We start from the raw sequence: 22,984 nt of genomic DNA, 5'->3' as shown, positions 1-22,984 counted from the left end.
GCATTACAGCAAATTACTAGACCGCTATCCAACATGCATCTATGCCTAAAAAGTCCACCTTCGGGTTAGCATCCGCACCCCTTCCAGTATTAAGTTGCAAACAACAGACAATTGCATTAAGTATGGTGCGTAATGTAATCAACACAAATATCCTTAGACAAATCATTGATGTTTTATCCCTAGTGGCAATAGCACATCCACAACCTTAGAACTTTCTGTCACTGTCCCAGATTCAATGGAGGCATGAACCCACTATCGAGCATAAATACTCCCTCTTGGAGTTACAAGTATCAACTTGGCCAGAGCCTCTACTAGCAACGGAGAGCATGCAAGATCATAAACAACACATATATGATAGATCAATAATCAACTTGACATAGTATTCCATATTCATCGGATCCCAACAAACACAACATGTAGCATTACAAATAGATGATCTTGATCATGATAGGCAGCTCACAAGATCTAAACATGATAGCACAAGAGGAGGAGACAACCATCTAGCTACTGCTATGGACCCATAGTCCAAGGATGAACTACTCACACATCAGTCCGGAGGCGATCATGGTGATGTAGAGTCCTCCGGGTGATGATTCTCCTCTCCGGCAGGGTGCCGGAGGCGATCTCCTGAATCCCCCGAGATGGGATTGGCGGCGGCGGCGTCTCTGGAACTTTTTCCGTATCGTGGCTCACGGTAATAGGGTTTTCGCGACGGAGGGAATAAATAGGCGGAAGGGCAGAGTCGGGAGAGGCACGAGGGCCCCACCCCATAGGCCAGCGCGGGCCCCTCCTTGGCCGCGTCGCCCTATGGTGTGGGCGCCTCGCGTCCCCTCTTCGTCTCCTCTTCGGACTTCTGGAAGGCTCCGTGCAAAATAAGACCGTGGGCTTTTGTTTCGTCCAATTCCGAGAATATTTCCTGTGTAGGATTTCTGAAATCAAAAACAGCAGAAAACAGGAACTAGCGCTTCGGCATCTCGTTAATAGGTTAGTGCCGGAAAATGCATAATAATGATATAAAGTGTATATAAAACATGTGAGTATTGTCATAAAACTAGCATGGAACATAAGAAATTATAGATACGTTTGAGACGTATCAAGCATCCCCAAGCTTAGTTCCTACTCGCCCTCGAGTAGGTAAACGATAACAAGGATAATTTCTGAAGTGACATGTTACTATCATAATCTTGATCAATACTATTGTAAAGCATATGAGATGAATGAAGTGATTCGAAGTAATACTATTGTAAGGCATCAAGCGGCTCCCGGACAAGTTCGCTGACTTCGTCGATGGCGTCGAGTCGGCGCATTTGCAGCTACGGGAGGCCAGCTGCAACTTCTGCCGCTGGACCATGGAAGTCTTGTTCGACGGGCAGGGCAAGATGTACCTGCACACGTGTTGGGACAAGTTCGCCCGCAACCTCGAGCTCGAGCGCGGTTGCCAGCTCACCTTCCTCTACGAGGGTGATGGCGAGATGATCGTCAAGGTGTTCGATGACACGGCGTGCCGCAGGCACTACCACACCGACGAATCCGGCTCGGATACCGGTAGTTAGAACTTAGAGTGTTCTTTCTTTGCAGTGAATCTGGCTACGGGCCAGACGAAGCCAGTAGTGGAGGTTTCTGGATGTTCGTCCTCAGTAGAACCAACATGGGCACCATCTCCCGCTGGATTTTCCAGTTTGGGTGACTGAGTGTGCCCTCGAATGTTCTTTCTTGGCAGCGATTGGCTGGCTCTAGGATTTGGTGGGCCCTAGGGCGAATTCTATAAATGGACCCAATTTAGGCTGCGTGCATGCTAGATGGGTTTACATTTTTTTCTTCTACCTTTTCCTAATGCACTGTGTCAGAAATAATAGACCCCCGTTTTGGTTGGGCCACGGGCCGTCGCACTTCTTGCCCTGGGCCAGAGCCGGCCCTGGCAGTGAACATATGGAAATCAACACAACTGGTTTACTCATTTTGCAATGTTTTATTTGTGTCAACCATGGTTCAAACTATGTATTAGTTTGTGTAAACCATGTTCTCAATTATGTATTAGTTTGTGTAAAACCATGTTCCAATATATAATATTTTGAACTATGTTTAAATGGAGTAGAGAAAAAATATGAAAAAAAATAAATGCGTCGCCCCGCTGGAGCAACCCCCAGAAGCAAACGGACGCGCGAATAAAAATGGTCATTTTAGCGACCGCGGCGCGACACAAACGAACGTTCGTGGACAATAAAATGCGTAGCGCCGCTCGAGATGCCCTAACATCACACACCTCAAAGGAAGATGAGTCTACAACATAATAAATAATACAGTACAATGCATGACATCATATATAAATTATTACCCACTATGAAGATAGTAACATAGCACTCCCCTGACCAGCCTTATCCAGTCAAAACTTGATTACTCTACTAGCTGCTTTTGATTACTCTACATAGCACGCCCCCATTTCTCGCAGCGAATTGATGGTACAGTTTCAAACTAACTTAACCGCCACATCTATATATGCTGCTGGTCTCTGGACTGGTCACACTACTAACCAGTTAACCACTCACACAGTCACGCTCACGAGGTCTAGCGGCTGCTCTGTCCCGACTCCCGAGCAGAGCAATGGAGAGCAGGAGCAGCAGCTTGGTTGCTGCTGTAGCGGTGCTCCAGCTGCTGCTGCTCGCTCCGAGCTTGGCAGCCGCGTTCAACTACGCCGACGCGCTGTCCAAATCCCTCATCTTCTTCGAGGGCCAGCGCTCCGGCAAGCTGCCCCCCGGCAACCGCATGCCGTGGCGCGCCGACTCCGGCCTCACCGACGGCGCGCAGTACAATGTAGGTTCCTAGTACTCGGTATAGATCTTTGGTGTGGCTCGCGACCTCCAGCATTAACGTCAATGCGCGCGTGCATTTATTTTCAGGTGGATCTGGTGGGCGGTTACTACGACGCCGGCGACAACGTCAAGTTCGGGCTGCCGATGGCCTTCACGACAACGATGCTGGCGTGGAGCGTGGCGGACTTCGGCAAGTTCATGGGCGCGGAGCTGCCCCACGCCAGGGCCGCCGTGCGCTGGGGCGCCGACTACCTCCTCAAGGCCGCCACCGCCACCCCGGGCGCGCTGTACGTGCAGGTGGGCGACCCCGGGCGCGACCACGCGTGCTGGGAGCGGCCCGAGGACATGGACACCCCGCGCGGCGTGTACCGCGTGGACGGCAGCAAGCCCGGATCCGACGTCGCCGGCGAGACGGCGGCCGCGCTGGCCGCGTCGTCCGTGGCGTTCCGGCGCTCCGACCCGGCCTACTCCGCGCGGCTGCTCCACGCCGCCATGGCGGTCTTCGAGTTCGCGGACCGGCACCGCGGCTCATACAGCGACTCCCTGAGCGCGGACGTGTGCCCCTACTACTGCTCCTACTCCGGGTACCACGACGAGCTGCTGTGGGCGGCGTCGTGGCTGCACCGCGCGTCCAACAACGCGACGTACATGGCGTACGTGCAGGCGTACGGCATGCAGCTGGGCGCGGCCGACGACGACTTCTCCTTCAGCTGGGACGACAAGCGTGCCGGCACGAAGGTGCTGCTGTCCAGGGGGTTCCTGCGGCGGAAGCTGCAGGGGCTGGAGCTCTACAAGTCGCACTCCGACAGCTACATCTGCTCGCTGGTGCCCGGGACGAGCGGGTTCCAGGCGGGGCAGTACACGCCGGGCGGGCTGATCTACAAGGAGGGCGAGAGCAACATGCAGTACGTGACCACCGCCACCTTCCTCATGCTCGCCTACGCCAAGTACCTCAAGTCCAGCGGCGCCGTCGTGTCGTGCGGCGGCCGCGACCTGGCCCCGGCGGACCTGGTGGCGCTCGCGAAGCGGCAGGTGGACTACATCCTGGGGAAGAACCCGGCGGGGAGGTCGTACATGGTGGGGTTCGGGGCGCGGTACCCGCAGCGCGCGCACCACCGGGGCGCGTCCATGCCGTCCGTGCACGCGCACCCGGGCCGCATCGGCTGCGACGCCGGGTTCCAGTACCTGCACGCCGCCGGGGCCAACCCGAACGTGCTCATCGGCGCCGTGCTCGGAGGGCCCGACGCGCACGACGGCTTCGACGACGACCGCGGCAACTACGCGCAGTCGGAGCCCGCCACCTACATCAACGCGCCGCTCGTCGGGCCCCTGGCGTTCTTCGCCGGAACCATCAAGAAGTACAACTAGCTATAGCCTAGGAGTGTGTGTTCCCGTGTAGCGTGTCACGTATGACGCGTGTGTGTGCTCGATTGGCATGTGACAGAGTGGGAGCGCCATGGCAACAGAAGCTGTGTGAGCCTATGAGCTCCCCCGTCGCCTGCGCCCGTATTGTTGTAGCTCGCTGGTATCGTATCGTACGCTGCTTATTTGGTACCCAGTGTGAATGGTATTGCGATGTGCCAAAATACGTTGTACGGACGCACGCGAGCGTACCGGTGAATTTCTCCTATAAAAGCTCCAAGACTACCCGGCCAACCAGGCTATCTGAAAGGGGTTAATCTATCCGGGCCGTTCGTTTCCACGGCGACAGCAAAAGGATGCCCCCGCTTTTCACCAGGGCCGTTCGATGCGGTCAATTTTTGTTTACCTGTGGCTGCTCCTTCACAGACAATGACATCTGGGCCCATTTTCGTGCGGGACCGGCGGCCAGAGGCAGCTGCAGGTGCTCATCATCGTCGCTCGTTTTAGTGGTTGTTTGCTGGAGGCGTGAAAACCCTAGATCGGCATTGGCTCTCCTCCCGCAAATCCCTGTCTGCTCTCTCGCCTCCTCTCACGTCCTCTCTCCCGCCCGTCGACTCCGCCAGCCGCCGCGTCGCCGCCGTCGACTTTTCGCGCCGCCAGCGGACGGCGACCCCGAGCAGCCGCCATCGCGCCTCAGCAGCTCTTGCCTTGCATCGGGAGGAGCTGGGCCGAGGACCTCGGCCGCGCCATGCGCTCGAGGGCGCCGCTGCGAAGAGCGCCAGGAAGCGCCGGCTGCCGCCAGTCGCGTTCGACGACGCCGTCGCAGGTACGACTACCTTCTGTCCTCTTCCTTTTTTCCTTCCTAGGGAGGAGCCTCGTTTTTCCTTGATTCTCCCCAATCCTGAGCAGAGGGGGCGGGTGATGTGCACAGTAGTGGGGGATGGAGGAGGCGCAGGGGGTGCAGAGGAGGTGGGGGACAGAGGTGGCTGGGGACCGAGGGTGGCACGAGCCGGTGGCAACTCGGGGTCAATCGTGGGCATCACAAGATTCGTCCAGGTTTGCATCTCCTTCCCCTTTCTATCTTTTCCTCTCTGTCTCCCTCTCTTTGCTCTGGCTCTTTTTTCTCATGGCTGCAAGTAACGGAGGAGGAGGAAATGATGTGAGTGGAGGAGCCTGCTCGTTATGGCCGTTCTTTTGGTCAATTTCAAGGCTGAAATTATGTGAGCCTTTTGATGCCTTCTTTTGGTCAATTTCACCTTGTTATTTTAGTAAATTTTATATGTGTATTGAAATATGCTTAAAAGGTGTTCGATGAAAAGGCAAGTGGACTGCAAGTATTCATGAGGAGGAGAAACAAGAGAGGGGAGTGGTGCTGAAATCTGGAGGAGGGAGCTCGAGAAGCGCCGCAGGGACGGAGGTGGAGGATCAGGGAGCGGCTGTACTGGCCTAGCGAACCAGAGGGCGTCGATGCTGACCTGATACACCACTGAATCTGTCTACAATTTCTCCTCTCCAGGTATGGCAGTAGTTCCCTAGATTAGTTTATCCTCCATTCCTTCTGTTCATGGCCAAAAGTAATCTATTTGGGAAATGTGTAGATGGAGAATGTGCTCAGATTGGTTTGGGAGAGGGAGACAAATTAGTAGTTTGCAAGGGCTCTCGCTAGCACCTTATGTGACTGCTCTGTCTTGCAGATCATCACCCGAGTACCCTGTCTCATATTAAACCAGCAGGCCCATGAGCTACTTGATACAATGGTCAATTGATTTTTTTTTTGTATATTGGCCTAATTTAAGACATAATCTCCTGGAAGTCTCTATAAGAATTTGTTTCATTTGGAGAGGCAATATGGCATATGTCACAAATTATGGTGCTGAGCCATGAAGTCTATTAATAATTTACAATTTACTCCTATGAAATGGTGCTCATAAGTAAATTAGTTTTGAGTAATCTACATTCTTCTCTATGCTTTGTAAAATTGTAGGCCAATATACATATGCTTTTCTAGGTTTTCATGTTAGTAGGCTCTTAATTAGGCACTCCTCACTGTCTAATTTATCATATTTATTTTAATTAATGATTTGTTCACATATTGCAGGTTCCTTGCAAGGGCAAAGGGCTGTTGGTTGTCCAGATTTGAGTGTGAGTGGTCAGATGGTGCAAGAGGTTCGACTTAACTAGATTTTGTGTGTGGTGCTAGGGGCAAGGATTGGGGCGCGCTTTCAGCTACATGTTGGGATAGAGAAAGAACACTCCATGCATAATTGATGTGAGTCAACTTGTTGGTCTTTTAAATCCCGGTCCATCAAAGATTCATGTAAAAGTATATGTTGAAGCTTAAAACGGTTATTTCCAATAATGGATGCAATAATGTTCTCTGTTTTCTTGTGGTAGGGTGCCTTTTGTTTTGCACATACCAACAATTAGGATATCATGGTTAGTCGACCCAGTTTCATCCTAGGTGACTGTTGTTTTATTTGAAGTTTACCCTGTAACACGTTCTCATGATGATGGCGTTGAAGATGTTGCTTGGCACCTGAAAGTTTAAAACTTATTTGGATCTGTTGGAGAGGACAAAAAGTTCATGATGTGGAACTTGCATACTAACAAACTAGAAATATTTATATCTGCACTAGAATAGGTTCAAAATCAATTATTTAATTGCACAATTCTACAATTTTTAGAACAACTCTTTGAAGTGTGCAGCGGCAGTGCCTTAGGGTCAAGTACTGCTATTTACGCCGCTTTGTTGGTCCATTTGTTCACTGAATGGGGGGTCTGTTCAGATTGAGGTAATAAGTACCAGTACCATGTTTAGCAATTTCAGTTTGTCCCCGGCCATTTCAGACAATGTTTTCTAAATCAAAATATATATAGTTATGCTTCAGTTTAGATTGTTTTATTCTTAGGATTTCTCTATGAACTTTTCCTCTTTGTAAATATTCGGATCGTGATGGTGCTTGATGCAGGTGGTTCAGATGATTAATGGGTTTATCTTCTGTATGCAGAGAAGGAAAAGGATAAAGGACATGCTCTGGCCTTATAGAATCTGGTATCCAACCAAGGTATTTTACCTATCCCTATAAGAAGCCCGACCTGGAAAATTGGTATTGTCTGTAACCTCAATTGTTAAAAATTGAGCCAGTGTACGAAGACTCGAGAGCCTAACCAAGAGGACCAAGAGGTATATTTCCTGAAGCCCGCACTTGCATTTGTTTTTTCAAGCATTATGTATAAGCTAGAGTGTTTTGGGCTCATGTGCCTGTATGCAGAAATTTATCCTTGTTATTTTGCCGGCCAGTGTCTGAGACGCTCCATGCTTTTGGCTGCACAGATAGTTAGGAGATTCCTATACTGATGTCGCGTTTCTATGCCCTGGCATCAAAATTGAAAACAATGTATTTGCCTTTTGTAAATTTTGCGGCACAGGATGTTGTGGAAGATGAGCTGAGAACTGAAGGCATCGTTAGTGCGAACGACGATCGATAGATCTCGAGACAGAAGCCAACAAAGCTGGTACTGACGAGGGCATGCAGGTTGCACCTGAACCATATTTACTTATTAACAGTCTCTACTGCTATTTAGTAGATTAACATTGTATTGTACCATTTAGTTGTTAATCACACACATTGTTAGTGGATGTTGTCTAAAATTAGTTCCAGGGAATGTTGAATTAGCTATTTTTTATATCCATGTGCAGTGGTGGTATCTCCCGTGGCTTGAACTCTCAGTATATGTGAAAGATCGAGATGTCGCCTAGAGGGGGGGGGTGAATAGGCAATTAAAAACTCTTGCGGATTTGTCTTGTAAGAATGCGGAATTAAACTATCGTTTAGTTTACAAGCACAAACCCTAAATATGCTAAGCTCAACTAAGTGTAACAATAACAAGTAGAGCTAAGCAAGATAGGTACAAGATATATGTAGCACAAGTGATAGCAAGATATATGTACTTCAAGCACGATGGCTATCACAAGGAAAGAGAGCTCGGGTATAGAAATAACCGAGGCACGCGGAGACGAGGATGTATTCCCGTGTTCCCTTCCTTTGCAAGAAGGTACGTCACGTTTGGAGGAGTGGAGGTCCCACGAAGGATTCCCCGCGCCACGAAGGCTCACCCTATTCTCCGAGCCACACCCACGAAGGATAATGGCCCTTTCTTTATGGTTAGCTTTTCCTCCGCTCCGGAGATGGCAAGCTCCACAACCACTTCACAAGCTCCACGAAGGAGAAGCCCGGGCCCCTTCACAATCTTCCACGAAGAGATCACCGGGACACCAACCAAGCCAACTAGGAGGTCACCCTCCAAGAGTAACAAGCTCACGGTCTCTCACTCGAACAAATCGTGGTGGAGAGCTCAACACTATGCAATGATGCAAAGCAAGAACACCGGAGGTGTTCAAGTCCTTCACACTCAAATCCCACCAAAGCAACGAATGCTAGGATGAGATTGGAGAGGAAGAACAAGGGGGAAAGTCAACCAAAGACTCCAAGATCTAGATCCCAAGAGATTCCCTCACTTAGAGAAGAATTGGTTTGGTGGAAGTGTAGATCTAGATCTCCTCTCTCAAATCCTCAAATATGAGCAAGAATCATGGGGGGAACAAGAGAGAGAGCAACTTCTTCAAATGCAACAATGGAGGTGAGAGAAAGGGAAGAAGTACTCAGCCCAAGGTGGAAGAAGGGCTATTTATAGCCCAAGAGCAAATATAACCGTTGGGGAAAAGTTGGGCTGAGTCAGCCGTCGAGGAGGCCGGTCAACCGGGCCTGGGACCGGGCCGTCCGGTTCAGGACCCGGTCAGACCGGGCCACAGACCGGGCCATCCGGTCCACAGACCGGTCGACCGGGCTAGTGACCGGACCAAGCTGAAAAGCTTACTGGATAGTGCCCGGATGGCACCGGTCCAGGGCCGGTTTGAACCGGGCCATCCGGTCGTACGGCCGGTCACGCCGGGCTAGAAACCGGACCAAGATTAAAAGCTTACTTGATAGTGCCCGGATGGCACCGGTCCGAGGGCCGGTTTGAACCGGGCCATCCGGTCGAACGGCCGGTCACGCCGGGCTAGAAACCGGGCCAGCAGGAAATCATGTTATACAAAAACTGTGATAACTTTTGTGTCCGGACCCCGATTGACATGAAACCAATTTTGTTGGAAAGATAACGACGAATAGAACCCCAACAAAAACTGGAAATATGGAGACTCCTCACAGAACATTTTAGAGGATTTTAGAGAGGGAGTATCCCACCGTCAAGAAACGGTAAAGACGTCCAAACTCGAAAACGCAATAGAAGATGCATGCGGATTCCGTTTTCGATGAACTTGGGCTTGTTGTAAAGCTAGCAACAAGCTCAAGAACCTCACACAGAGAAACACCAAGAAGCAATAGGGATATGCAAAGTATGCAAAGGATTGAGCTCTCTAAGACGATGCGATCAAGTTACCCAACCGAAAGCCCCTCTTGATAGTGCGGCTATTTATCCTATAATCCGGTCTCCCAACAACCACCTTGAGACCGGTAAAAGGAAAACCTAGCAAGGCCATACCTTTGCCTTGCGCATCCCGCTTGATCTTGATGATAGCTCTTCAAGCTCCACTCAAGCCGGAATGCCTCACTTGATCATCGTCGCTTCGTGAAGACTCACAAATGCTCCCCCATACACCATGATGGGAAAGCTCTATTGATGCACATCTTCACATGTCCATTATCACCAAATGGACGGCAAGCTTCAAGCATGTGATCCACTTGAGATGCTCATCTTGAACTTGCCCGACTTAACCTTGTACCTTCTCATACTCTCATAAGATAGAGCATGGCTAATATTGAGTTCCACATAAGAACTCCATCTTCATTTCTTCTTCTTGATCATATCACATATGTATCTTCAAACCGATGATCTTGATGCCAATACACAAGGTATACATTTATCTTCATGGCATCCATACTTGAATCCAACACATGGAGAACAAGTAGTACCTATGGAATATTCCTTCATATAAACTCAATGAAAACATTAGTCCATAGGGGTTGTCATTAATTACCAAAACCACACATAGGGGCAATGTACCCTTACAATATGTATTTACCAATTTTATGCATTTCTATGTGTTTCTAGGCTCTGTGCAGTAGGCTCCGCTGAAATCTCATTGTCATAGTCATTCTAATGTATAAGTACCTATAGTTGACTGGACTAAAACTGATTGCAATGAGCAGAAGTGGTACTGACACAGATTCTGTAAGAATATGAATTTGCATTTCTATGTATTTAGTCATTTACTCATGGTTAATACACTCTACTAATATAGCATCTAATTGGTTCAGTTGTGTTATTTGATTTAATCTCCCGTGAATAAGTATTCAAAAAATATTTATGCGTAGTTGTGCTATGTTTGTAATTTAGCTAATTGTTTTGGCAATCATCTGGAAGCAATTTTTATGTGGTGGCTTGTTTGTGCTAATTAATTCGTTTGATCTTACAAGCAGGAACCGTGTTTCGCTACATCATATCTTGCTTGATGGAACTTTGCATGCACACTGACCATGGAACTCACTCATGGTAAGTGGGAACTGGATACCATGCATTCAATATGGTCGTTGACTTGTTACAATATTTCAGAGATCTAGCAGTGTAAAATTAAGTATATGGAAATCTGAAGTCGCAGATTTTTGGTAGTTGCAGTGCGGATATTTGGAGACCTCTTGATTTGTGTTTTGAACCCAACCCTGATTAAAAAATCTGGTCCAAAATTATGTGGTGTATGATATCTCAATTTTTTTATGAAATATGGTGCTTAAATTAAATAGTTTGCAGCTATCTATTTTTCTGTTCTATCATAAAAACATTTGTGAATTATGTTCTATGATATGTAGGCCAGTATATAGACGCTTAGCACACTATCTAATTACTTTTGAGTTATCTGTTTTCCTCTCTATGCTTTGTAGACCAGTATACAAGTGCTTAGTACTACATATAACCATGTGGTAAACTAATTGTTCCTCCATCAAAATGTGGTTGATTCTAACTATATATTAACCTAAAGTTTTTTTAATGTGGACTCCATCCGATTAAACAGTAGATTGTTTTTGCATGATTCGTCAGATAACCCATGGTGGAAGTTAAATGTGTGCATATGATGTTTATATACATCGAAAGCTCCAGGGTCCACCTTCAGTCATTATCTTTTCCCTGAATTTCAGTTTCTGGAAATCTTCAAAAAGTAAGCATATAGTACAGAGCTTCTTGACTCTTGTCTTTCATAGTTTTACTCAAACGTGAACATATAATACAACTTATGAATGCAAATATGTGCAGTTTTAAATATACAGTATATATAGTACATATGCTCCTCTTTCCATTTTTATCCTTCATGCGAAATATCGTGATTTTTGTTCATCTTTGAACCTTACTAGAGATCTATCAAGAACTACAGATTCATACTCGCACTTTGCGATTTTGTTCTTTTTTTCTTAGGATGTCATTTCCTTTGCTAATTCTGGGTGTAGTAGTACAGGTTTACTCACTATCCCCTTCTCACCTCTCTTTATGTTTATTTTGTTCAGATGCGTGAAAGGCTTGGTTGCAACAGATTTCTTTTTTCAAATTTGATTGTCAAACTCATGGATTTTGCTGTGATCGTGAAACCTGTAGGAATTGGCATCGAGATGGCTTGTGCCGTGATCTCCGACTTGCTGCCTGCTCCCATTGGTCAAGTGCTTATGTACTATATCTAAGTTAATGCTTTAGTTACTATATCAACCATACAAATTTACAAGTTGAAATTTCCTACTATTCAGGTGGAAGTGCCATACTCACATGACACCTGAAGATGCTGCACCACATCTAGAGATAAGCTATGCCCATTTTCAAGCGACGAAAGTGGTATCAGGGAACAACCGAGTGAGGGCGGAAGCTGGATTGTAGTTCTCACCGGTTAGCCCAAATATTCATCTTCGGGCTTACAATTGGACGTGCCATGGACTGTAAATATTTTTCAGGAATAACTAGGCTACAATACTCTTCTGCAAAAAATACAATTAGAAGTTGAATTAGTCAAAATTTCATTGTACGAAGGCATAGCTTGAGATATAAGAGGCGTCACAGTGGCTCAAACACAAAAACATATTGCCCAGGACAGAAAAAAGAATTGTCCACTATGAAACTATTAAGAAACTAAATGTACTGATATGACCTTGTCATCTATTAAGATGTATATGTGCCTGCTAAAAATGTACTTGTGAAGTTAGCTTATGGCTACTAAGAATAGCACAACGTGGCATAGAAGCCTGTTAGTCTGATGTGTCTGAATTAGTCTGATGTTTATGGCTACAATTACACGTGCCATGGACTATAAATTTATATTTGTCCGGTTAATTAGTCTGATGTGTCTGAATTTTGAATTTTGCAGCTACCTAGAAGATTGCTGATGGTCCCTCAAGCAAGGACTGGAGAGGTGGAAGTGATGCTAGCTTCAACATCAGTCTCAGCAGGACTATAGCTGCAAAGAATAGTATAATCCAGTTTGTCTTTTTTTATTGTTGTACAGTATAATTTGTAATCTGGCTACTTCAGGGTTCATAGGCACTCTTTAAAGGTTCTAATAGGAACCAGGCAAGTTATTTTAGTCTGGTTGGAAGGTGAGAATAACTCTTGCTCGTGACTCAGTTTTGTACATACACAATTAATTTATCTTAAACAAGACATAATTATTGGTTTTGATTTGAGGATGTTAAAGACATTGGGTGCTTTATATTCAGATTCAACCCAGCAATCCATCTTTATGTTGGATTCCTAAACCAAATCATGGGATAATTACCTGAGAAAATGTGCAAAATCACACGGACTTCTATAGTTCCTCGTGGATATTGAAGAGGAAAATTGGGACCTAATGTTGATAGCGGTTATTGGTGATGAGGGAAATGAAAGAAGGCTGCAATGGAGTTTGTACTAGGTATCTCAATCATTGCCTATACAGATTGATGTGGGTGTGCAGCTTGGTCAAAATATTTTATTCCCTTAATGAAGCAAGTTTCCCCGAAAAATAATGATTCATCGCTTTGCCTCTTATGGTACATTTTTTAATATTTGGATATTGTATGATCAGAGTGAAACAGACCTGCAGTTCAGTTATAGCTACTCTGTAAAATGTAATGTGTTTGTTAAAATGTTTAGACTTCAGCTTGGGTAAAATTTAGCAATTTATTGCCTCTCAAATGTTTATGGTCTTGAAGTACTTATCTAATTGTGTTTGAACACTACAAGAATGTCACATAGTTATATCTTTTCATTCATTAGTCTTCAACCATCGAGCAAAAATTCAAACTTTGCTAGGCCTTCTAGGGCGAGCTTACCTGTAACTTCATGTCCTATCAATCATCTTGGTGGAGTGAATCTGCAAGGCGCCTATTATGAAATATATCGAATTATATGAATTATCAGCAGCAAAAATGATACGTTACATGTAGGCTTTCTTGGTGAATACCTTAGTTTAACTGATGTGTTACTTCTTATAATTTTCAGTAGCAAGTGTGTCACGTATTTGCATATGCCATTATGAGTCATCTTTTCCGTTTGACTAACTACTTTTTATGAATCTTCTACTATGTGTCTGCATTTAAGACTGGCCATAACACTTACATGTGTGCAGTTATGCCATTCTGATACCTGATACCGCCTTTTCTTTGCTTAATGCTCCAGTGCATTGTCTCTGTATTGCAGAAATAGTTTGATTGTTATAGGCTAATTCAATATGGTCTGACCTAGCGGTTGACCATAATTAATTTATGTCAATCCTTCGTTTCTAGGTAGATATAAATCACGACATTGATCATGTGATGAGTTCATGTTTGTCTTGCATGAGAGGAACAAGCTGATTGTTGCATGAAACATATAATTTATTTGCCTTCTCTAAAATATTTACTTTGCTTTGTAAAGTTTCAGTCCAGAAATATAACAGTTAATATGTCAGGAATAGAAGCCTCTGATGTACATAATAAAATCCAATATTTGCCAGATTTTAGTTATCCTGTTTTATAGTTCTGTCATACTCTTGATTATGTGTTGTCCATTGCTTTAACTTGTTTCTCATAAAAGATTATTCAGCCTTCTGTGGAAACTGCAGTGGATGCTGCTACAACCTCCATTTGTCTTAGGACCAGCACTGCTGCCAAGAAACCAAAGCAGTGGCTGGTCTGCATGCATAAGGTACAACCTAATTACTTTGTGTATAGACGTTTCTGCTCTCTCATACTGCTATTGTCTTGCAATAGTTTTGTTCCTATATCGTTCCTTTCTTTAACATGACTCTTTTTGTTTTCTGATATAGTAACTTCAGCCATTTCTCTATCGTACCAGTACATTATAATGATATTTTGTTCTTTTTACTGTTTAGCAGGCCATTTTCTGTACAACTTTATCTTCATGGATGGTTCTTGTTACGGGCTTGGCTCACAGGCCCAGGTGAAGAGCTTATCAGTATCTTAATAATGCTCGCTACCTCAACATCTGCTGGTATTCAGCGTGCCTTCCTTTCTACATCGTTGAGATGAGCTCACCGCCTTGACGCATGCTACTGCTTCATGTGGGTTCTCTGCTAAGCTGTCAAGCTGATGTGATGCCTTTACTACCTGCCTATAAACTGCCGTTGGACTTGTATTCTCTGCTGCAGCAGCGACCTGATGTGTAGCTGTGTAAATAGCTATGTAGAAAGCTATTTTGTGTAAGTGCACGCTGCTCTATAAGCATGCTTTTATAAGTAGATCCTTTGTGACCATCGTTCAGCCAGATCCTATGCCCAGAATATGGGCTGAACTTCATCTGCACTTTATCAACTTCTATGGATGGCATGAATTATTGCCCAGGAAGACCTTGTGTCGATATGCTTTGATTTCCATCAGTTTCTCCTCTACAATAGTGGTATTGCTTATTTTGGTATTTTGTAGTAATTGTGATAAATCATACATGTCTTAGGCTTACATTTTGGACATGTGCCCTGCTGCTAGAACATGCTTATTTATTTGTAGAACCTTGCCCATGTATGGGGTGCACATGGTATGGGATATACGGTCGGTTTCAGAGTTCTAATAATATGCTAATATCATTAGAATTTGTATTTGTGCTTTTTTTGCCATGGAATCTGAACTGTAAGAAGAGAAAAGGGAATCATCAGAAGCATGCTTCCCTTTAACAACGCAAACTCATTAATCCACAGATGCGTACAATGTTTCATGAGATTTCTCAAGGCCTCTATGGCATGCTTCAGCCCACCTGATACGATAAAAATTGATTGGTATGTGGAACTCGAGAGACAGATTGTAATTTACTGAAGAGAAATTATGCTGCCCGTGAGTCTCACTCTGTTACATGCCAGTTAAGCACTTAGTTAATTGTCAGTGGAAGCGATCCTGTGTAACCTACTTCGAGTCTAAAATAGAAGTACAAAAATACCAGATTAAACAAACATCCCAAGTAGAACGAGTCGTAATAAAAACGGCAAGAAACTATTTATGTAACGTGTCTTCCACGATCATTGTTACATGTAAGAATTATGACAACCTAATTACATACACCTATATATTCTTCGCATACTATCTCTTGGGACTGCTTCGTCGAGGGTCTTTCGTGTCGTAAATGAAACACTGCCAAGAAAGGTTAACATCAGAATTCAAGTGTTGGTGCCATAATTTTATACTCCTAAAGTGCTTGAACACCTATTTAGCTTTTTCGGTATGTTTAAGGTTACCATTTAGGAACATCAACCGACATCAAGAAGTATGAACGTTATATGGACTAGCAAAATAGGAGTGTTCCATCGATTATTATCATGTATACAACATGAACATTTTGTGAAACCGCAATGGATCCGGAGCAAGGAAAAATTATGCCATTCAGAGTGATGGACTGCTATAACTGGAAGCACGCGATTAGAAAATTTCCACGAAATCATTAGAGAGCTTTCAACCATTCCTAATATACTTATGATAATATTAGTCTTAGATGAACCTATACCTATTTCTATCTATCTATGTTGGAATTTATGTTATGGGTAGCTAACCAGGGACCAATCATGAGACTCACGGCATAAAGTCAATAAATATCAATCCAAAATTTACAATTATAATATTGTCTCGCTTTTGACTTGCGTCGGGGCGCAACGAAATGAAGCGCAAAGGTTCTTTGCAATTTTCAAAAAAAAAAAAAACAGAATCCTATAAACCATGTGATGTATGATTGGATGTAGTATAGTGACGTATATTGAAATGTAAAGTTCACTTTTCATAGATTGTATAGATCTCTGCAAGATATTAAAGCAGTTAAATTTTGGGAAAATTCTTAATAATAAAATAGGCTAAAATGTATAGTTTAAATTCTGACTTGATTCTGTCATTTGCGCGATAGCGCAACAGGTCATCTAGTGCAGAACAATGCTGCGCGACGACGAATGACTTGTGGACGTGCAAAAATGCACATCTAAACCCGAGCTCATATGCTCCTGCCCGAATAATTTTTTTGCAAAAAACAACAAACAAAATAAATAAAAAAGAAGCAAAACCGGAGCACATATGCTCCTCGCCCACACCGCCCTCATAACAATTAACACTCTCGCCTCCTTGTGTCCAGAGAGTATCGACAGTCTCCCTCGAGACGACAATCGGCAATGGAGACTGGGCGTGGAGGAAGCCAAATCACGACCATGGGGCCAGGTCTTCGGCGAAGCTGAAGAAGCAGAGTGCATCCTTCCTTGATTTTGCTCTTCATCCTCGCAATTGAACCCCTCGACCACCTCTTCCGCTTGGCCACTGAGTAGGGAGTCCTTAGGCCAATCAGGAATAGACCAATTCGCTTTGTTGTATCCCTCTACACCGATGATGCATGCATTTTTGTGGGCCAATGGACGGACGATATGTTGGCGGGACAACATCTTAGAGACTTCGGGGAGGTGAGTGGGTTGTGTACCAATCAGGCCAAGTCGTAGTTCTTCCAAGTTGGTTGCAAGGACGAGCAAATCGCTACAGACTTCATTTTCACGGCAAGGCGAGGATTTTTTTTTTCATTGCATTTACCTCGGAGTCTTGCTCCACCATGAAAGGGCATTACTCCCATAATATAGTTTTCTGTTGTAAACATAAAGATATTTAACCGTGTGCTTATGTGTTGTAGAGAATATTTGTATTAAGCATATCACGGGGCCGACCCCTAAAAAGTGAAACGAACAAGACGGTGCCTTGAAGCTTTGTGGTGAAGTGTCTGCAGGTGTTCAAGATTGTATTAGGGGTTGGTTTGGAATGATGGTGGAGGGAACCACATCAAAAGTCACTGTTGAGGATCTCCAGTCCGGAGACTCCGGCCTTTGCACACCGGAGACTCCGGCCTCCCCAGGCTGGAGACTCCGGAGAAGTCCCCCGACCTCCCAAAGAGAGAAGCTGGTCGTGTGCCTCACTCTCAGTATGGGGGTCCAGTAACTTGGCCGGAGACTCTGGGGTTTGGGGTAACACACCAGAGACTCCTGTGTCTTTACACCGGAGACTCCGGTCCGAAATTCCTGCAGCGCTTACATTTGGTGTGGGGGTATAAATAGCACCCTTCTTCTCCATTGAGAGGCGCGGCTTCTACTCTCTCTCCTCCATTGTTCCAATGCTAAAAACTCATAGATCTCCCTCCCTAGCCACTCAAACTTGTTGATCTCTTGGGAATCAAGGGAGGAACCCTAGATCTACACTTCCACCAAAGGGATTGGAGTATCCCACTTGATTGCAGAAGATTCATGTTTTGAACCCTAGCTTTGTAAGAAGTTTCCCTCGGAGCTTGCTTTGTGTTGTGAAATCTCCGTGGTCGGTTGTTGGGAGCCTCCAATTGAAACGTGGATGTGTGCCCCAACCTTGGTGTAAAGGTGCCGATTGCGACCTTAAGGCAACCGCTTAGTGGAGCGTGAGCTAGGCCTTCGTGGCGGTGCTTGCTGGAGAATTACAAGGATGGAACTACGGAAATCATACCCTTGTGTCTCTGCATGCTCCACCTCGGTTACTTGTATTGTTTACCGCACTTTACTATTTGTATCTTGTATTGTGTATTGCTTGCTTGCACCTTGTCATATAGGTAAATTCACATAGTTCCATATCTATAGAATTTACCTTCGTATGAGGATTAAATTGGAAAAATAATTAAAATTTGATTAAGCACCTATTCACCCCCTCTAGGTGCCATACGATCCTTTCACACCATTTACCTCTTGAAGTGGTTCACTTCCGGCCACTTTCGAACAAGCTAGGCGCAAGGTTGGCGAGTTGGTGGGGGTAGAACTTCATACATGTTGGAAAAGTTCTTATATGTTGTGTGATGCTATCTTCCATGGTGGTTTATCACCTAGTTGTGCTCAAATTTTCCAAATGGATCATCCAGAAAATCGAGAAGATAAAGAGAGCATTCATTTAGATGAATCAAGTGGAGAACGGTTTGCCGCCCAAAGGAGGTGGACGTTCAAGGGGTTTTCAACATCAAGAATTTTTGGCCCGGCTATGAGACTTTGATGTCCTTAGTATGATTAGAAGAACCCTTATAGACCATGGCATGGGCTGGCTTTCCCTAGCGATGTTGCAAACACGTAATTGTTCAGGTCCTCCACATATGTCGCCACTGTAGACGGGGATCGGTGCCTCTTCTTGTTGGAGATATGCCCAAGAGGCAATAATATAAGTGTTGATTGTTATATCTTAGTGTTGTGGGTATACTTTATGGGTATATCAACGACATGGTCGAGATCCGGCAAGCCCGGGTGGCCCACAGATGGTGATGGTGGCATATGGCCCATCGGGCGGCCCAGTTGTTGTTGATAGAAGATGGATGAAGTCCAGCCCAAGAGTAGGAGCTGGATCTCAACCGACCTATGCAGGTAGTCGAATCTTAGAAGGCCCATGAAGTATCCGGATCCATTACGGCGTATAAGGAAAGGTGGATCCTTGACATGCACGACAAAGTAATATACCGTAGTTAGGCATCTTGTGTTCCGGCTAGGACTCTCCGTGTAAACCTAGATCCTAGCGCATTTATAAGCCGGATCCTGGGATCCCTAGAGGCACAAGCACAAATCATTGTAACAATGTGAAAGCGCCCAGATAATTCCAGATAAGCAGCAGTAGGCCCTGTCATCGTGCAGGTGTTCTGAAGCTGGGTAAATCGCGTACCACCATCCCGAGGACTCTTCGCCCGATGGCTCCTACTTCTTCTCCCCCTCGTGAGGATCCCTCCTCTCAGGTATCGTCGAATAGGCAACAATAGTTGGCGCCCATCGTGGGGCCAGCGGCGTCTGGAGGCTGAAACCGGGAGGGTTCCGCCATGGGAAGCTACGATGACTCCATCGCTGTGGGGCGTGTCCTTTACGCCAGGAATTTTCCGATCGTCCCTCAGGACGAGTGTTGGATTCTAGCTAAAACCGACCCCATCAAGCTCTCCATCGTCCCAATCGGCGGCATTCACATCTTCATTGGCTAGACCATTGATTCCGATGGAAACGCCCTGGTAAGTCACGCTGACGCGACCGCCGCTGAGCAGGACGCAGTTGAAAAAATCCGATCTGAGACGCAGGAACTCCCTAAGGAAGATTCCGCCTTAGATCTAGAAATTTCAAAGCCCACCCAATCCGCCCCTGGGCATGAAATTATGGTGGAAGACCAATGCAGATCCGCCTGGGTCTCCCAGGTGTTAGAGAAGCAAAGGTGCTACTTCATGCACTTCCTCGCGCATACCGCAGGAACCGCCCCTCCTCAGGATGGAGCTAGACCCATGCAGGTCGAGGCTACCTGAGACAGCGATGCCACGGATCAGCAAGAAGCTGCCGGAAACAGCAAAGCTCCGGATCAGCAAGAGGATGCCGTAGACAAAGAAGAATCAATCCTTGGCAATTTATGCCCAATCTGTGACGATGCTTCCACCATGGACACAGAAGAATACAACCGCCTTACGAAGGAGTTGGAGGATGAGGAGAATGCTGAGGCAGAATCCGCCCCGCCAAAGGAAGTCCTTGTGACCCTAACCGGGTTGGAGCAAGGAACTGATGCAGAAGCAACTCTGACCGACGCCGGAATTCCAGGCCCGCCCAGTTCGGAGACTCCGCAACAGATGTGCTATCGTGTCGTGCCGGATCCTGGAGAAGGACGTGTCCTCGAACACGGGGAAGATATGCCCATAGAAGAGCTCGCAAGGCAAGCAGGCCAAGGTGCTATCGCGAACTCGGAAATCTTGACCAAGCCAATAACTTCGGAAGAGGCAGCAGACCCGGTAGCTCTAGAAGCCAAAAGGAGGGAACTGTTGGCTACAGCTGATTCGCCAACACCGCAGTAGTAATGCTGGGGGAACGGCAAGATGCATAGGAAGTAATGCCGCAGGTGATACGTCTCCGACGTATCGATAATTTCTTATGTTCCATGCCACATTATTGATGATATCTACATGTTTTATGCATACTTTATGTCATATTTATGCGTTTTCCGGAACTAACCTATTGACGAGATGCCGAAGGGCCAGTTGCTGTTTTCTGCTGTTTTTGGTTTCAGAAATCCTAGTAAGGAAATATTCTCGGAATCGGACGAAATCAACGCCCAGCATCTTAGAATCCCCGGGAGCTTCCAGAACACCCGAGAGTCGCCAGAGAGGACCCACAGGGGGGCCACACATGGGGCTGGCGCGGCCCTGGCCCTGGCCGCGCCGCCCTATTGTCTGGTAGCCCCAGACCCCTTCTGACGCCGCCTCTTCGCCTATAAGAAGCCCCTCGACCTAAAACCTCGATACGGAAAAGCCACGGTACGAGAAACCATCCAGAGCCGCCGCCATCGCGAAGCCAAGATCTGGGGGACAGGAGTCTCTGTTCCGGCACGCCGCCGGGACGGGGAAGTGCCCCCGGAAGGCTTCTCCATCGACACTGCTGCCATCTCCACCGCCATCTTCATCAACGCTGATGTCTCCCATGAGGAGGGAGTAGTTCTCCATCGAGGCTAAGGGCTGTACCGGTAGCTATGTGGTTAATCTCTCTCCTATGTACTTCAATACAATAATCTCATGAGCTGCCTTACATGATTGAGATTCATATGATGATGCTTGTAATCTAGATGTCATTATGCTAGTCAAGTGGATTTTACTTATGTGATCTCCGGAGACTCCTTGTCCCACGTGTGTAAAGGTGACAGTGTGTGCACCGTGTGGGTCTCTTAGGCTATATTTCACAGAATACTTATTCACTATTATGAATGGCATAGTGAAGTGCTTATTTATATCTCTTTATGATTGCAATGTGTTTTGTATCACAATTTATCTGTGTGCTGCTCTAGTGATGTTATTAAAGTAGTCTATTCCTCCTGCACGGTGTAATGGTGACAGTGTGTGCATCGTGTAGTACTTGGCGTAGGTTATGATTGTGATCTCTTGTAGATTATGAAGTTAACTATTGCTATGATAGTATTGATGTGATCTATTCCTCCTTTCGTAGCGTGAAGGTGACAGTGTGCATGCTATGTTAGTACTTGGTTTAGTTGTGTTGATCTATCATGCACTCTAAGGTTATTTAAATATGAACATTGAATATTGTGGAGCTTGTTAACTCCGGCATTGAGGGTTCGTGTAATCCTACACAGTTAGTGGTGTTCATCATCCAACAAGAGAGTGTAGAGTCTAGCATCTATCTATTTATTCTGTTATGTGATCAATGTTGAGAGTGTCCACTAGTGAAAGTATGATCCCTAGGCCTTGTTTCCAATACTGCTATCGCTGCTTGTTTACTGTTCTACTACATCTGTACTGTCTGCCATATCACCACCATCGACCACATGCCAGTCCTGGATAGCAAAGCACTTTTCTGGCGCTGTTGCTACTGCTCATATATATTCATACCACCTGTATTTCACTATCTCTTCGCCGAACTAGTGCACCTATTAGGTGTGTTGGGGACACAAGAGACTTCTTGCTTTGTGGTTGCAGGGTTGCTTGAGAGGGATATCTTTGACCTCTTCCTCCCTGAGATCGATAAACCTTGGGTGATCCTCTTAAGGGAAACTTGCTGCTGTTCTACAAACCTCTGCTCTTGGAGGCCCAACACTGTCTACAAGAATAGAAGCTCCCGTAGACATCAAGCACTTTTCTGGCGCCGTTGCCGGGGAGGAAAGGTAAAAGGCACTCATACTCCGGTTCCAGGTACTTGATACTTTTAAGGCGCCATTGTGTGTGTGCTCGAAGCTATTTCCTTTAGATCCTGCAATTGCATCTTTTTGTTTCTTGTTTACACTAGTAAGGCATAATGGACAACAATGAGCTTCTTATTCTATTTCCTGATTTAAGACATGGATGGTTTGATCCGAAAATTAAAAAACCCATGGAACATATTAGTATGAATACTTTGAACACCGTTGTTGCTAATGATATGGAAAATTCTAAGCTTGGGAAAGCTGGTTTTGATGAGCATGATCTTTTTAGTCCCCCAAGCATTGAGGAGAAAATTTTCTTTGATGATACTTTACCTCCTATTTATGATGATTATAATGATAGTAGTCTTTTGGTGCCACCTGTTATGGAGGATAAATTTGATTATGATTACAATATGCCTCCTATATTTGATGATGAGAATAATAATGATAGCTACTTTGTTGAATTTGCTCCCACTACAATTAATAAAATTGATTATGCTTATGTGGAGAGTAATAATTTTATGCATGAGACTCATGATAAGAATGTTTCATTTGATAGTTATATTGTTGAGTTTGCTAATGATGCTACTGAAAGTTATTATGAGAGAGGAAAATATGGTTGTAGAAATTTTCATGTTACTAAAACAC

At 45.4% G+C, this 22,984-nt stretch overlaps 1 protein-coding gene and 1 long non-coding RNA gene across 3 annotated transcripts; both read left to right on the top strand.

Annotated features, from left to right (window-relative positions):
- The first annotated feature begins 2,520 nt into the window (after window positions 1–2,520).
- Window positions 2,521–4,396, top strand: LOC127314288 (endoglucanase 19). Its single transcript, XM_051344736.1, has 2 exons — window positions 2,521–2,811; window positions 2,898–4,396. Exons 1-2 carry the CDS (start codon window positions 2,602–2,604, stop codon window positions 4,176–4,178), a joined length of 1,491 nt encoding a protein of 496 aa, XP_051200696.1. The 5' UTR covers window positions 2,521–2,601; the 3' UTR covers window positions 4,179–4,396.
- A 9,833-nt stretch (window positions 4,397–14,229) lies between these two features.
- LOC127312292 (uncharacterized) lies at window positions 14,230–14,947 on the top strand. Of its 2 annotated transcripts, none has more exons than XR_007858239.2 (2): window positions 14,230–14,372; window positions 14,563–14,947. It is a non-coding gene; the product is annotated as an uncharacterized lncRNA (long non-coding RNA). The 2 variants fall into 2 exon arrangements; XR_007858238.2 differs by having other exon boundaries at window positions 14,560–14,947.
- Window positions 14,948–22,984: the final 8,037 nt, after the last annotated feature.

This window comes from Lolium perenne, chromosome 7, assembly GCF_019359855.2.
Source record: "Lolium perenne isolate Kyuss_39 chromosome 7, Kyuss_2.0, whole genome shotgun sequence".
Taxonomy (NCBI): Eukaryota; Viridiplantae; Streptophyta; class Magnoliopsida; order Poales; family Poaceae; genus Lolium; species Lolium perenne.
This window is presented reverse-complemented; position numbering and strand designations above follow the sequence as displayed.